Here is a 15,450-nt window from a genome sequence, read left to right on the forward strand (position 1 = left end):
AATGGGTACAATCAGGAGCAGATGTGTCTCATTGACGTCAAAAGCCCTAAGTTAACAAAACATTTTAAATGCCATATTCTTGTTTGTTTTTTTGTTTGTTTACTGCAGTGCTGGGGTGAAACCTGGGGCTTGTATAAGCCAGGCATGTACTCTGCCACTGAACCGCTACATCCTGTCCCTCATTTCCCTTTCAATCCAACAGAGCAGGTTCTGATGGAACAACAGAGCAAAGGCTTCAGGATTAAAAGGGACTGGAGGGGCCCACTCACTGTTGGCTGGCCTTGGTCCACAGAGGCACATCTCCTACACCCAGGCTCAGGAAGACGCTGAAGTGACTTCAAAGTCAGCTCTGGGCTGGGTGTTGTCAGAGATAAGAAGGTCGGGGAGATAGACTCTGAGTAGAAGCTTTGTGTGGGAGCCAAGGTCTGGAAACAAGATTGGAGACCCTGCTGGGACTAGGGCTGAGGTGTGGCCTAAGGAGGGGCAGCACGCGGGCTGTCCTGGGTTGGCCACACTTGGGCCCCTGCCCAGGCCTCTTGTATGTGTGTTGTGCAGAATAGATACCACTGAAAATAATGGGCCCTCTGTGGTTATAATGGGAGAGAAGAGAGAGAGAACAGCCAGAGGCATCTGGGGGAGTCTGCTGTGGCTATCTCAGGGAATGGGGAATGGAGCAGAGAGAAACAGCATGGAGAGAGAAGACCGGCAATGGCTGGGCCGTGGGCGCAGGACAGCAGAAGCGGCCGCAGAGTCCTGCCAGTTCTAAGGGGTTCTGCTGCGGCGGCGGCGGGAGCGGGGCAGGGCACGTTAGCTGGACCCGCGTGGGAAGCAGTGTGGGGCTCTGATCTGCTGGAGGCTTGTTTGGGTTACCAGAGAACAAGAAGCTCTCTCCGGACTGGGGGATGTAGGAGCGGATAAGAAAATCAGGGCTTCTCCTGGCAGCAGACAGGAGCCACTTTGCATGGTTCCTAAGGAATCCGGGGTGTTTGCTGGGGAATTCGGTTTTGGACTGACACCCCTGTGGTGTGCTCAGGGATTGGCTGTGGGTCCTCGCTCTCCTGGGTCCACCCCTCAACCCCTCACACCTTCAACTGCTCATCTCTTCCCCTTACCACCCTCTCTCCTCCGTCTCCCCTCCTTAGCCTTTAAGACTTCAAATTTGCGATCATGTGATTCAGAACTCCAGGTCCAGGGAAGTCTCTCTGTTCTCCCGTTCTAACCTCCCATCTCACTTCAGAAGCATCGGAATTACAGTGGTGTGCACTGCACCTGCCCTTTGTAGCTTCTGGGATTGGAACTCAGGACCTCACACCTGCACCAAATGATTTATTCACTCAGCCTTCTGCCAACCCCACACCCAAACCTCATCTCCCTCTTTTTTTTTTTTTTTTTTGAGACTGGGTCTCATGTGGTCCAGGCTGGACTCAAATTTGCCAAGGCTAGCTTTGAACTCCTGATCCTCCTGCCTCCACCTCTGAGATTACAAGCAGGCACCACCATGTCTAGCCACAGCTTGCTTTTATTGTGCCCGCGGTAATGATCTTGAGTCAGTCTGTCTGTCTGTCTGTCTGGTGAGTGCCATCCACTCCCGTGTCCCACCCTAGGGAGGCATCGTGATTGCTTCCTCGCTGTAGACTGAGAGCATCTGGTGCAGGAACAGCTCAGCCGTGGTGAGTGCTGTAATTGTTTCTCCGGGGTGTCCGTGGAGTCTGGGTAAGGGTTTCCCTAGGGCGCAGGTAGAGCCCTGGGGAACGCACTGCTTGCCCAAAGTGGTTGTAACCATTCCCTTACCTGCCAGGAGTTGCCGTGGGTCAATGTCTGTGTTTTCCAGACTCATCTAGATAAGATGTTGACTTGATTCGGTAGGTCCTCCCCACCCTGGCTAGAGAAGGATCCGCCCCGTGACAGTCGACACTCACCAGCTGTTGAGCGATGGGCCACATGTTGGCAGCAGTACTTATGGTCAGTTCTGCAGCAAGCTGCCTTGGGCAGCCAGCAAATGCCGCTGCGGACAGCAGGCAGTTCGAAGGGGGTGCACAGGTACCTCTGGGATGTGGAAATGGGAGCCGGTTTGTCCCCTCTCTAGCCCTGTGCTACCTTGTGGTGGTTTCAAAGAAAATGGCCCCCAAAGGGAGCGGCACTATTAGGAGGTGTGGCCTTGTTGGAGTAGGTGTGGTCATTTTGGAGGAAGTGTGTCACTGTGGAGGCGGGCTTTGAGGACTCATATATGCTCAAGCCACGCCCAGTGAGGCAGACCACTTCCTGTTGCCTGTGAGTCAAGCCGTGGGCTGCCTCTCCAGCACTACATCTGCCTCTCCAGCACCACGTCTGCCTGCATGCCGCCATGTCCCACCTTGGTGATAATGGACTAAATCTCTGAAAATGTAAGCCACCCCAAATGAATGCTTTCCTTTATAAGAATTGCGGTGATGATCATGGTGTCTCTTCACAGCAATAGACGCCTAACTGAGACATACCCATGTTCTCTGATGTCCTGAGGGACGGCTTCTTCCTCTTTGAAGACAGTAACTGATGCTTGCTTCTCTGAGGCCTGGAGTGGACAAGATCAGTTTTTTTTCCTCCATTGTCTTTCTTTTTCTCACTGCCAGGCAGGTCAGGTTGCACCATCTGCCTCTTTCACACCTGCACAGCCTCAGAGAGGGTGAGCGACTTTGTCAAGGTCACTCGGCTCCACAGTGGCAGAGCTGGGGTTTCTCAGTCTGGTTCTAGAGCCCCATGGTCCACAGTTTTCACTGTTTGTCTGTCTCTTTTTCCACCTTAATAAGCGTTCTGTGACCCCTGAAAAGGGGGACTAAAGCACTCCATCCTGTGTCCTCACCCCTCAGGCTCCTCCTCCAGTGCTCCCTCCCTCACACTCTGGCTGTCCACTCAGGTCCAGCCTCTGGATGCTTTTTTGGGGGAAGGGCATGTGGCAGTGCCCTCTGTGGTCGGCACACGGCAGGGCAGAAGCACTCAGCCAGGGTGAGCCGGGCACGCTCTTTCCTGCACCTTATCCTCCCTTCCTGAGGGCGCTCGGGATGCAGTTTGGCTGGCTGTCTTTGCCTGGCGTGCATGTGGCCCTGGTCTCCCTCCTCAGCACCACAGGAAACCCCTGTGCAGTGAGTGGTACAGGCCCCTAATCCCGCCACTGGGGAGGTGGAGGCCGGAGGATCAGAAGTTCAAAGTCAGCCTTTGCGGCGTAGCAAGTTTGAGGCCAGACTGGTGTAGATGAAACCTTGTTTGAGGGAAAACACATGAGACGCTTCTTGAAGATGCCCTCAAAACCTTGCCAGGGGCATAGAGAGCTCACCCCCACTGCCAAGGTGAGCCGTGAAGGCTTGGCATGTTCTGGTTTGCTCTTGGCCATGTTTGTCCTCAGCCTCTTAAGCCTCTTAAACCCAGGACCTCTGACTCCATGCTCCATGCCCTTGTCTCAGCACCTGTGACCACACTGCCTCCCAGTGGCGGCTTCCAGGCAACTCGACAAGGAAGGGTAATTCCACACACGGGCATGCTAAGGGTGGTTTGCCTGCACAGACCAGAAAGTTGAGAACACGGAGGCCAGAGTCTGGGGCCGCCTCCCCCCCCGCCCCCAGCTCATCTGTTTCTCAGAAGCAGAGCAGGCAGGCCACCCTGTCCCCAGTGTGCAGCGGGCTGTGAGTAGCAAGGCTGAGCCGCCTCCCTCGACTCCACGCGGTGCCTGTGGCCGTCTGTGGCTCATCAGCCGCCACGGGCTCTCCTGACAGGCAGGACTGTCCAGTTGAATGCTTCAGAGATGACAGAAGGTCCTCACTCATAAAAGCCAGCCGCCCCTTGCCAGCTCAGTGCCTCTGGTGGCAGCTCTGAGGCCGGTGGAAAACTGAAGACCCTCCCAACATTTCATCGTTGTAACGATCCTCCACTCCTCATGACGGCGGCTCTCTTCCCTTGTGGGGCTGCTTTTATTTTTATTTTGTGTGAGGGTGTTTTGTCTGTGGGGATGTCTGTGTACCATGTTTGGGCCTGGTGCTCAGGGAGGCCAGAAGAGGGCATCAGATCCCTTGGAACTGGAGTCACAGATGCCTGGGAGCTGCCGTGTGGGCGCCGGGAGCCAAACCCAAGTTCTCCGCAAGATCAAGTGCTTTTAAACCCCAAGCTGTCTCTTCAGCGCCCTGACCCCCATGTGGTTCTTCTTATAATATGAGACTCTTCCCAAATGTGAACCTGAACTGTGGTATTGAAGATGTCTTCAGCCGAGCCGTCTTAGAAGGATGGGACATTTGCCTTAGCATCATGGACTGTAGTAGAGAGAAAATACATCTGGTGCCCGTGTGTGGTGTTGCATATCAAACCCAGGGCCTTACACATTCCAAGAGGCAGGTATATTTGTTTTAAATCACAACACTGGGGACTGGAGAGATGGCTCATGGGTTAAGAGCACTTGCTGTTCTTTCAGAGGACCCATGTTCAGTTTCCAGCACCCATGTGGTGGCACACAACCATCTGTAACTCCAGTTCTGGGGGTCCGACACGCTTTTCCCACCTCTGCGGGCAGCAGACACACATGTAGTGCACACACTACACTCAGCTGAGATGCTCATACACACAAACATTTCAAAATCTAAAATACAATGAAAAACTGTTTAAAATTATTTAGAATTTTTTTTTTTTTTGAGACAGGGTTTCGTTGTGTAGCCTTGACTTGCCTGGCATGCGCTCTGTAGATGAGGTTAGCCTGGAACTCATAGAGATCCGGTTGCCTCGGCCTCCTGAGTGCCGGGATCAAAGGCGTGCGCCATTATACCCAGCTTTAAATTATTTACTTTTTGAGAGCCGTGGAGATGACTCAGGGGGTAAACATGCCTGCCACCGAGCCTGGGGACCTGAATTCAGTTCCTGGAACCCACACGATGGAAGGAGAGGACCAGCTCCTTCCAGGTGTCCTCTGACCTTTGCAGGCAAGGTGGCATGTGTGTGTCCCCACCCTACACAGAATAAGTCAATCAATGTAGCACATTTTAAAAATTACCTAATTTTTGAATCAAAACTCTATTCAAATGGGTGAGCATTGAGGAGGTCTGACCCTTCTCTGGAGGCTGGCCATGTCTGTGGGCACTTGTGTGTTCCGAGGTTTCCACTTCAGTGACAGAAGAACCCTCTCATTCTCTGCTGGCCTCACATGCTCCGCTGGCCTCCTGACAGACCGCAGCACGCCACACCCCTTCCCCTGAAGCTTGCGTTTAAGCTTCACTTAAAACATCATAGAGATCCAGGTCCCACCACCCCACCATCGTGCTTGCTTTTGTTCCCTGAGCTCATGAGCATGTCTGTCTCTCTATGGGCTCTCTTCCATCCGAATTTTCAGGCTGTGGTTTTCTGAGGTGGCCGGAGCACAATTCCAGGCTAGGTCTCCGTAGCCGAATGGCCAGCCGTCGCCAACGTCGCACTGATTCACAGAACACTGCTGAGAGCCTCTACCCACTGGGCAGATGTTTATGAATTGGGATCTGCTGTGCCCAGACACCTTCCCTGAGAGGCTTAAAGACCAGCAGGGGAAGCCAGGGAGGCGCTGCCATCCTGGGGACCTCGGAGTACAATTTGGGCCGGGTGCAGGGTGAGGGAGAAGAGGTTGGGGGGGTTGTGTTTTTGCTTTTATTTTTAAGACAAAATGTATGCAGGCAACTCAGGCTGGTTGTCCGAAACTCATGGTCGTCATGCCTCAGCCTCCCTAGTGCTCAGATCGCAGACGTACACCACCACACCCTGCCGAACCTCCTTCTTCGTGAATCAAATCCACACCCGTGTACCGAGCACAGCACATCAAGAATAACAGCGTCAACCCCCCGGAAGCCCTGTGCTGTTCATCTTCTCTTGGGTTTGACTAGATCTGGAGTTGCCTGGGAGATGCACCCCTGGACCTGTCTGTGAGGACATTTCCACAGGGAGTTAACTGAGCAGGGGCGACCCAAGTGGAATGTGGGTGGCACCACCCCCATGGGCCAGGGTCCCCAAGTGAGTGCAAAGGAGAAAGCGAGTTGAGCCCTAGCATTCACCTCCCTGCTTCCTGAGTGCATGTACGGTGTGGCAAGCCACCTTCCAGTCCTGCCCAGTGCCTGGTCGGGATGGGCCACACCCCCAACCCTGCCTAAACACCTGAACACCCTTCCTAAGTTCCTTTCCTTAAGTAGGTTGTCACAGCGACGTGAGAAGTCACTGATACAGGACTTCCCATGTACCATGACAATACCCTTTTCTCCTTGGTTAGGTTTAAGCTAGGTACAATAATATTAGATAACGTGTGAGCCAGTGAGATGGCTTTGTGGGTAAAGGCGCTTGCTGCCAAATCCCAGGACCTGAGTTCAATTCCTGGGTCCCACGTGGTGGAAAGAGGGGGCTGTTCTGGTTTGCCTTTTTTTTTTTTTTTTTAAAGATTTATTTATTTATTATGTATACAGCATGTATGACTGCAGGCCAGAAGGGGGCACCAGATCTCGTTATAGATGGCTGTGAGCCACCATTTGGTTGCTGGGAATTGAACTCAGGACCTCTGGAAGAGCAGTCGGTGCTCTTAACCTCTGAGCCATCCCTCCAGCCCTCTGCTTTTCTGTTGCATGGTAGCACCATGACCAAAAGCAGCTTGGAGAGGAAAGGGTTAATTGGTCCGCCGTCACAGTCCTTCGTGGAGGAAGCCTAGGCAGGAACCTAGAGGCAGGACTTTCTGCTGGCTTGTTCCCACACTCATGTCCAGCTTCCGTTCTTATACCCCAGGCCGCCTGCCTAGGGACCACACTGTACAGTGGGCTGGGCCCAACTGCATCAGTTAGCGATTGAGGAAATGCCCACAGGCCGCTATGATGGGGGTAATTCCTTAATTGAGGTTTCCTCTTCCCAGGCAAGTCAAGTTGACAGCTGAAGCTAACTATAACAAGAGTCTACTTCAGAAAGTCATCCTCTGGTCTGCACATGTGCACCACAGCGCTCTCTCTCTCTCTCTCTCTCTCTCTCTCTCTCTCTCTCTCTCTCTCTCTCACACACACACACACACACACACACAATTATTTATATTGAGACAAGATCTGGCTGTGTAGCATTGCCTGGCCTGGAACTCACTGTGTAGACCAGCCTGATCTCGAACTCCTAGGGATCTGCCTGCTTCTGCCTCCTGAATGTTGGTATTGAAGGCATTGTACTACCACGCCTAGTTTTTTAAAAAAAAAAATTTTTTTTTCCAATACAGGGTTTCTTCTCTGTGCGGCCCTGGCTGTCCTGGAACTTGCTCTGTAGACCAAGCTGGCCTCGAACTCAGAGATCTACCTGCCTCTGCCTCCCAAGTGCTTGGATTAAAGGCATGTGCCACTACCACCCAGCTAAAAATATTTTATTTGAAATTCATTTTTATTTTATGAGTACACAGCTGTTTTGCCCACATGTATGGCTTGTGTACTATGTGCATGCAGTACCCCTAGAGGACAGCAGAGGGCACCAGGCCCCTAGAAACTGGAGTTACAGGTGCTTTAAGTCCCCACATTGGTGCTGGAATTCAAACCCGGGTCCTCTTCAAGAGAAGCCAGTGACTTTTTAGCTGCTGAGCTGTCTTTCTAGCCCCCAGATGTTAAAATAGACAATAAAATCTTCCTCCATCCAGTTTCCTAGGCTGTGTCCCAGTTTCTTGGTCTGCCAAAGGTACCCTGCCTCTCCCTACCCTCAAGCTGAAAACCAAGCATTATCTGCCTGTGAATCATGTCGCTCACCCAACCAGTCCCACATCCAGGACTCTGTGGCAATAGCTTTGCTGACTAGTCCTCACTCAGCCTGGCCACCCTGTCTGCCTGGCTCACCAGCCCTGACCTCAACTCCCTTCCACAGCGCTCCAGCTGGAGTGCACTTCACGCCCTGTGGTGGTTCCCTTCTGACCTTGCCTTTCTCTGCCGCAGACTCCATCTGCTCCGGAAGCCTTGGGCTTTATTGCCTTCTGATAATGACAGGCATGCCGCCTGCCAGGCACTCTGCTGCAGTCTTTATAACTCCTGTTCAGCTTGGGAATTACTGCCTGCTTCGCAAACGGGGAAAATAGCAAGTGCATTGTGTGGGTCATACTGCAAAATAGCAGAGCTGAGGAGTCAACCTGTCTGTCTGGTCCCAAGACCTCCTCCTGAGCCTCTGAACCCATCAGGCCTCCGCCACCTCCCCTGCCCTGCCCCCTCCCGGTCTCCCCACATCATACCCAGTCTCTAGTCCCCAGCTTCTCTGATGTTCCAGCTCACAGTGCTCCCCCTCCCTCTTAACTCCTCCCGAGGCAATCCAGCCTTGCACAATTTAGTAGTTAATTACAGAGTGACTTGGATGGGTCTCTGGTTAGTTCACATTTGCCTGCCAGACTCCCAGGAAACCTGTTAGTATCTGGTTTGGGGAAGTTGGTGGGGGCGGCGGCGGCCCCGGCGGGCACTTCTCCTTGTTCCCATTGCCAAAAGCCATTGGCTCCTTCCTGCCACACCCCCGCCTCTGCCTCCTTAGCATATTCACACAGTTGCACACTCACACACACATGCACACACTCACACACACACACACCTAATCAAAAACTGCCTTCCAAACCTGACGTTTAGATGTCTGAAGCTATCTACATAGGATGGAACCCTGGATCACTCCCTCCTCAGTGGTTACTGGACATTGCCCTTTCTATGTGCTTCCAGTTTGGATCAACAAAACCATCTGAGTTGATGGGAGCTCCTGGGACCAGGAAAGATATTGATGTCACCACCTACAGAGAGGCCGGGGTCGATTGAGACTTGGAGGGGGACAACTTGGTGTCTCAGTTCTAATTCTGGTCCTGATGCTGTGCGGTGATAGTGATGGTGATTGCTGTGCCGATGGAGGAGGAAGGGGAGGAGAAGAGGGAGGGGAGGGAGATGAGGGAGGGAGGAGGGGGGAGAGGAGGAGAGGGAGGAGAGGGAGGAGAGGGGAGATGAGGGGAGGGAGGGGGAGCAGGGAAGCTTTTACAGCCTTAGTGATCTGCAGTGACATTTTTGGGCTGTGAGGAAAATCACTCCTCCCCAGGAGGGGAGCCCTAGAACTAAGCCTAGTCCCTAAAACTAACCCTAGTCCCCAAGCCCATGACCGCCCCTCCCGCCCACCATCTGTTTATCTGTGTGATCATCCTGGAGTGACAGCTTTCCTCCTATACACTTAAGGCTGCACATTGGCTGCAGACATGGGTCAGTGCTTGATGCTTTCCCAGAGGCCCTGGATTCAGCTCCCAGCACCGACATCAGGCAGCTCACAACTGCCTGTGACTCCAGGGGATCCGATGTCCTCTTCTGGCCTCTGCAGGCAACTAAAATAACATGGCGAGCCAGCACAGGGATTGGAGGCAGGTGAGCCGTCGACCAGGCCAGAGAAAAGGAGAGGGCATGAGAGATGGGTAGAAGTCAGCTTGACACACTGTGAAGAGGGAGCCTGTCTGAGGGTTTGCCTCCATCAGATTGGCCTGTGAGCAAGTCCTTGATTAACGATTGATGTATGGCCCCACCCCGCCCACTGTGGAGCGTCCCACGCCTGGGCAGGTGGTCCTGGGTTACATAAGAAAGCAATCAGTGAGCAGCATTTCTCCATGCCCTCTGCCTCAGTTCTTGCTTCCCTGACTTTCCTTCATGACGGACGGTAGGCTGTAAGCTGAAATACCTCCCCCAGTTGCTTTTGGCCATGGTGTTATCACAGCCATAGAAAGCAAACCAGGCCAGACCCCCAGGCCACACTTCAACCCTGTTACAGTTTTGCCCAGAGCCAATCCTAACGTAAGAATAAATGAGGAGAGGCGCTTATGTAAGAACATTTCCAGTTTGGGGAGGGGTGGGGGAGGGGCACGGCTGGAAGTCAGGGGGACACCTGGGGAGGGCGGCTTGTCACTCTGTCCCTGCGGCAGCCTGTCAGTGAGGGAGGCACAGGCACAGGGCCACAGGGCGAGGCACTGGCAGAGATTTTGCAACTGGCTGCCAGGGCTGAGAGGCCCCGCCTCCGGAGCAGGGAATGCCCCGCTCCTCGGTGTACTTGGGATGGGTGGAGAGGGCTGTGTCAGGAACCTGTGCCGGGCGTGAGTCTACTTAGGCCATGAAGCCAGCAGGGTTTCTGTAGGGCCCTGCCCGTGACTCTGGGGGCCATCTGCCTTTCATCCAGGCCCTGGGGTCCCTTATCAGTCTTTCGGGGTGCCTCTTAGCAAAGCTCAGCAGGCCCAGGAAGTGGCTGGGTGAACCACCCATGGGTGCCTGGCTGGAACAGTAGAGTCGCCACATTCCAGGCTCTTGGCTGGCAGGGCAGGAGACATTGAGCCAAGGCAGACAGGTTCCTCCTCCTCCACCGGGAGGCCAGGGGCCCCGAAGATGGAGGAACAGGTGTTCAAGGGGGACCCGGACACCCCTCATTCCATCTCCTTCTCGGGGAGCGGGTTCCTTTCCTACTACCAAGCTGGGGCCGTGGACGCTCTGCGAGACCTGGCCCCGAGGATGCTGGACACGGCGCACCGCTTTGCAGGGACGTCAGCTGGAGCGGTGATCGCAGCCCTGGTCATCTGTGGGATTGAAATGGGTAAGAAGACCTTTATTCTGGGGTCTCCGGGGCGGGGGCTGCTGGAGGGGCTCCTCTGAGCAGGACCTTAACCGCTTTGGAAGTGCTTTGGGGACAAAGCCAGAGCTAGCAGCTAGGAAATGAGACGGTCAGTAGGATCGTGGTCGGCCTCGAGGTGTGCCAGAGTGCCTTCCACGGCGCCCTTAGCTGTGGGCTGCCCTGTGCCCAAGCCAGAAGGAAGGAAGCACAGTCCCTCCTGACCCACAGACAGACAGACAGACAGACACACACACACTCCTCCCTCGGTCCTATCATGAGTGAGGCTGGGTGAGGCTTCCTCTAAAATGCAAACACCCAGGGAAAAGCAGTGATTCTCGTCCTCCTTGTGTGGAGGGGATTCCCACCGGAAAGCTGCAAGTCTGAGGTCTGAGGAGAGGCAGGAACAGAGTGGGGCACAGCGTAGGAGCTTCGTCTCTGTCCTGGTGGGTCACGGGCCACAGTGCTGACCCGGGGCTATGAGCAACAGTCTCCCTGTCCGGCAGTGTAGAGCACAGGCCTGACCACCACCCCTGCCTGCTCAGTGCCAGGCCGTGATGCAGGCCCTTGTGGAACTGAAGTTCTAGAATGTTTCAGAAAGAAAAGAGATAAATTTAAATAGGGATGTCTCCCCTGTCATGATGGGAAGGGACAGGGGTCTGTGCAGAAACTGAAGCTGGCCCGGGATGAAGGGAGAAAGGGGCACCGCGTTCGAAAGATGTTCAGGGAGGGCCATGCTGAGGAGGTGGCGTCCAAGTGGATGTTGCATAAAGTGGGGTGCAGAGGAAGGGCCTTTCCGGAGCCCGGGGTGATGGACCTGAGGGGGATGCGGGGTGAGGGGAGGTCGGAGGTGACGATTGAGGGGTCAGGTGACCTGAGACTACAGCCGCCAGCTCCTACCTGGTGCTGACAGCGGTGGGCCGCCAAGAGTGTGTCCCTGAGTCCTGGTCCTGGCATTCCAGGCTGTAGAAACAGAGGCCAGTTGCTGAACTTGCTGGGCTCAGTTTCCTCCACAGGGCAATCCCCGTGATGCCCTGACCTGGGGCTGAAGGAGGAACCGTGTTGACAGGAGTGAACTGCTTGGTGACTGGGAAGTGCTGGAAACCGCCAACTATCTAGTTTGACGGTTTTAAGGACCCCCGACTGCTGGGCAGCTTGGGTTGGAGGTAGACACCAGGTAGGAGTTGGATGTGCCGTGTGGATGGTATAAGGATGGGAGATTGGGTTTAGAATGTGCTAGAAGGTAGAGCTGATGAGACCAACTGAAGTGTCAGCTGTGAGATGTCTCTGAGGAGGCGGCACCTGGTACCCTGCTGCCTGGACCTCTGCTGGGGGGGGGGGTGTCTTTATCTGAGAGCATGGCAGTCGAATGCTCACTAAGTACCACGTCCATGCAAGGTGCCTTTTCTTTCTAACAGTGTAAGAAACGATGGGGAAACAGAGTTAAAGTTTCTACCCATCCTGCGGGCCCTAGTCCACTCTCCAAGACTGGGCCAAGAAAGGGCCAGAAGATCTTTCCGGATCTTTCTTAGGCACAGGGTCCTCGGGTAGTCTCTCAATGCCCTTCCGTCCAGTGGGAGGATGCCAGGCCTGCAGAGAGGGGCCCGGGGTAAGAGTTGGTCCCTCCTGAGAATGCAGACTCACTGCCCTGGAGACAGTGCTCCCTGGAGGAGGCGGCCCTGGCCTTAACTGATGTCATCGTCCTCGCATCACTCCACCCTCCCTTTTGTTTTATTTTTTTTTTTTTTTTTTTTTTTTTTTTTTTTTTTGGTTTTTCGAGACAGGGTTTCTCTGTGTAGCTTTGCTCCTTTCCTGGAACTCAATTGGTAGCCCAGGCTGGCCTCGAACTCACAAAGATCCGCCTGCCTCTGCCTCCCGAGTGCTGGGATTAAAGGCGTGCGCCACCAACGCCCGGCCCTTTTGTTTTATTTTAGGCAGGGTCTCGTGTAACACAGGCTGGCCTCGAACTCTTTATGTAGCCGAGGCTGACCTTAACTTCTACTGATCCTCCTGCCTCTTCCTTCCAGGGGTTACAGGTGTGCATTACCATGCCCATTTTTGTGGTGCTGGGAATTGAACCCAGGGCTTTGCACATGCTAGGGAAGCACTCTACCCCGGCCTCAGTCCCTGCTGCCTTTATATCGAGTTCTTAAAAATATACCATCCCAGTGAGTTTATGGCAAGACTTTAGAATCAATTCAGTTTATTCCGTTGGAGAAATAAGAAACCTGCTTAGTCAGCCTGAGGCCGCCATGGAACTCGGGGAATGGAAGGAAGAAGTCATGAAGAGGCCTCTGTGAGGGATCAAGGCCTAGACCCAGCATGGCTCATGAGCATGGAAGGATGTAAGCAGGGGTGAGGTGTGAGGACCAATCCAGCTCAGCCATTTTACTGCCTGCCCAGTGATTTCCTGATAAGCGGCATGTCCTTTGTATCAGACCCCCAATCTGAGTTTTTACCATATTAAGTCACCCAGACCTCACAACACCTGAGGTGAAAACTATTATTATCTCCCGTGACACAAAGGAGGAAACTGAGTCACAGGGTACTTATACAACTTGCTTGAAGTGATACAAACAGTGCTTGGGAAGATGCAACCTGAACCTAGTCTGGCCAGAGTGGACACTTCAAGATAGTCATGTCGCTGCTGAGTAGAGCGAACTCCCGTGGGACGCCGCTCCCGTGGGACGCTGCTCCCGTGGGACGCCGCTCCCGTGGGACGCTGCTCCCGTGGGATACTGTCTTTGTGGCTGCAGGGTTAGCTATGTGGGAAGGAGAGCTTTTACCAGGCCTGATGCAGTGAGAGGGTAGGCTGCAACATGTCTTGGACCTGGGCCTAGTGGTGCACACCTTTAATCCTAGCACATGGGAGCCAAAGACAGGCAGATCTCTCAGTTTGAGGCTAGCCTGGTCTAGTAGAGAGTTCTAGGACAGCCAGGGCTGTGTAGAGAGACTGTGTCTCAAAATATAACAAAACACCAAAACCAAAGAAAATTTTGTTAAAAAAAATTTAAAGAGAACACCTTGGGAAGAGCATTTTATGTAGCCAAAACAAGTGATCAGGGTGCTGACCCGTCCGTTATCGGGAGCTCACTGGGGTCCGGACCCAGGTCTCCATGTGCCATCAACACCAGACCCCTGAACATTGCTTTGTGGGTGCACACCCCGAGTCCTGGGATTGTAAAGAGTACTGCAGTGAGCAGGCTGGCTGTGCTGGCACGCCCGTAATGCACACTAGCCCATAATGAACACAAGCCCTTCTAGACTCCAAGGGAGTCTGTCGTGGGCTCTTCTACATCGTGCTAGAGGATTCTTGGAAGCGACTGTACAGTTTAATCCCCAGAGACACACAGGAGTGTGTGTGCGTGTGCGTGTGCGTGTGCATGTGTGTGTGTGTGTGTATGCGTGTGTGTGTGTGTGTGTGTGTGTGTGTGTGTGTGTGTGTGTGTGTGCTCCTATGTGGAGGCCAGAGGACAGCCTCAGGTGTCACACTCGGGAACATGGTCTGCCTCCACTGAGTCAGTCTCTCAGTGGCCTGGAACTCACCAATTAGGCTAGAATGCCTGGCCAGGGGGCACCAGGAATCCTCCTGCCTCTGCGTCTCCAGTACAGAATTTCAAGCATATCCATGCACACATGGGTATGCACTTTCAAGACATCTATAAAGAAACGGTGCATCATCTTTTATGTTTATGTGTATGGAAGTTGGCCTGCGTGTATGTCTGTGCACCATGTGCCTGTCTGGTGCCCACAGGTCTGCTTTCCTCTTCCCCCTCCTCCCTCCTCTCCCTCTTCCCTCCTCCCCGCCTGCTCCTTCCCTCCTCCTCAAACCGTGCCTCAGTTGTTCTCGGCCCCTTTCCCCGCTCCAACACGAAAGCTGAGATTTTATCTGAAACTATACCTTCCCATGATAAACATAACCCACCTCTCTGCTCATTATGTCCTTTAATAAAGACACTGTGTGTCGTTTACGGGTTTATCGATTTAGGAGCTTTTGTTTTGTTTTGTTTTGGACTCACTCTATAGACCAGGCTAGCCTGGAACTCATGGTGATTCTCCTGCCTCAGCCTCCTGGGATAGATTTATTTCTAAGGCTCTTGTGGTTTTTACTGCTGGGAGGGGATTTCCTTTCCCACGGCATTTCCTGGTGGCTCAGCATTGTAGCCGGGTCTGAGGGTGTCGTCGTCCCCCCCCCCCCCACTGCTCTTGTTCTCGGGCATTTGGCTCATATCTGAGTAGCTGTAAAAGTGCGTTCATTACCTCATAGTTTATGTGTGGTCACTGTGTATAGAACTGGAGATCTGTGGCTTTTTGTTTTGTTGTGTTTTTTGTTTTTCGAGACAGGGTTTCTCTGTGTAGTTCTGGTGCCTGTCCTGGATCTCGCTCTGTAGACCAAGTTAGCCTCGAACTCACAGAGATCTGCCTGGCCCTGTCTCCCGAGTGCTGGGATTAAAGGCATGTGCCACCACCGCCGGGCTAGATTTGTCGCTTTTTGAAATTACTTTTATTACATTTATGTATTGTGCATATACGTGCGTGCATGAGAGAGTGTGTGTTCGTGTGCAGGCGCACAAGGGCCACAGTGAACATGTGGCCAGAGGGCAGTTTCAGGAGTTGGCTCTCTCCCTCTACCATGTAGGGCCTATGCCATGTCCTTGCACAACTTGGATCCTCAAACCCTGACTAGGGGCATCAAGGGAATGGAGAAATGACAGACACGCACAGACAGGATAAGCTATGATGGTGTGGGCGGGCCTTTCTGATGGGGAAACCACAGCTCCGTGGAGGATCAGTGTGTTTGTTATACGCAGTTGAACACAGAGGCAGGGTATTGCGTACAGGTAAACCAGGAGGCAGGTGATTATACAGCTGGAC

General features: G+C 53.5%; 1 protein-coding gene across 1 annotated transcript in view; it reads left to right on the forward strand.

Annotated features, from left to right (window-relative positions):
* Positions 1 to 10,037: 10,037 nt before the first annotated feature.
* The window catches only part of Pnpla1 (patatin like domain 1, omega-hydroxyceramide transacylase), a 38,042-nt gene continuing 32,629 nt past the window's right edge, over positions 10,038 to 15,450 (forward strand). The window contains exon 1 of the mRNA XM_042265747.2: positions 10,038 to 10,560. Within this exon, the coding sequence (XP_042121681.2) occupies positions 10,356 to 10,560 (205 nt within the window). The 5' untranslated portion in view covers positions 10,038 to 10,355. The remainder of the gene's footprint in view (positions 10,561 to 15,450) is intronic.

Source organism: Peromyscus maniculatus, chromosome 21 (assembly GCF_049852395.1).
Source record: "Peromyscus maniculatus bairdii isolate BWxNUB_F1_BW_parent chromosome 21, HU_Pman_BW_mat_3.1, whole genome shotgun sequence".
Lineage (NCBI taxonomy): Eukaryota > Metazoa > Chordata > Mammalia > Rodentia > Cricetidae > Peromyscus > Peromyscus maniculatus.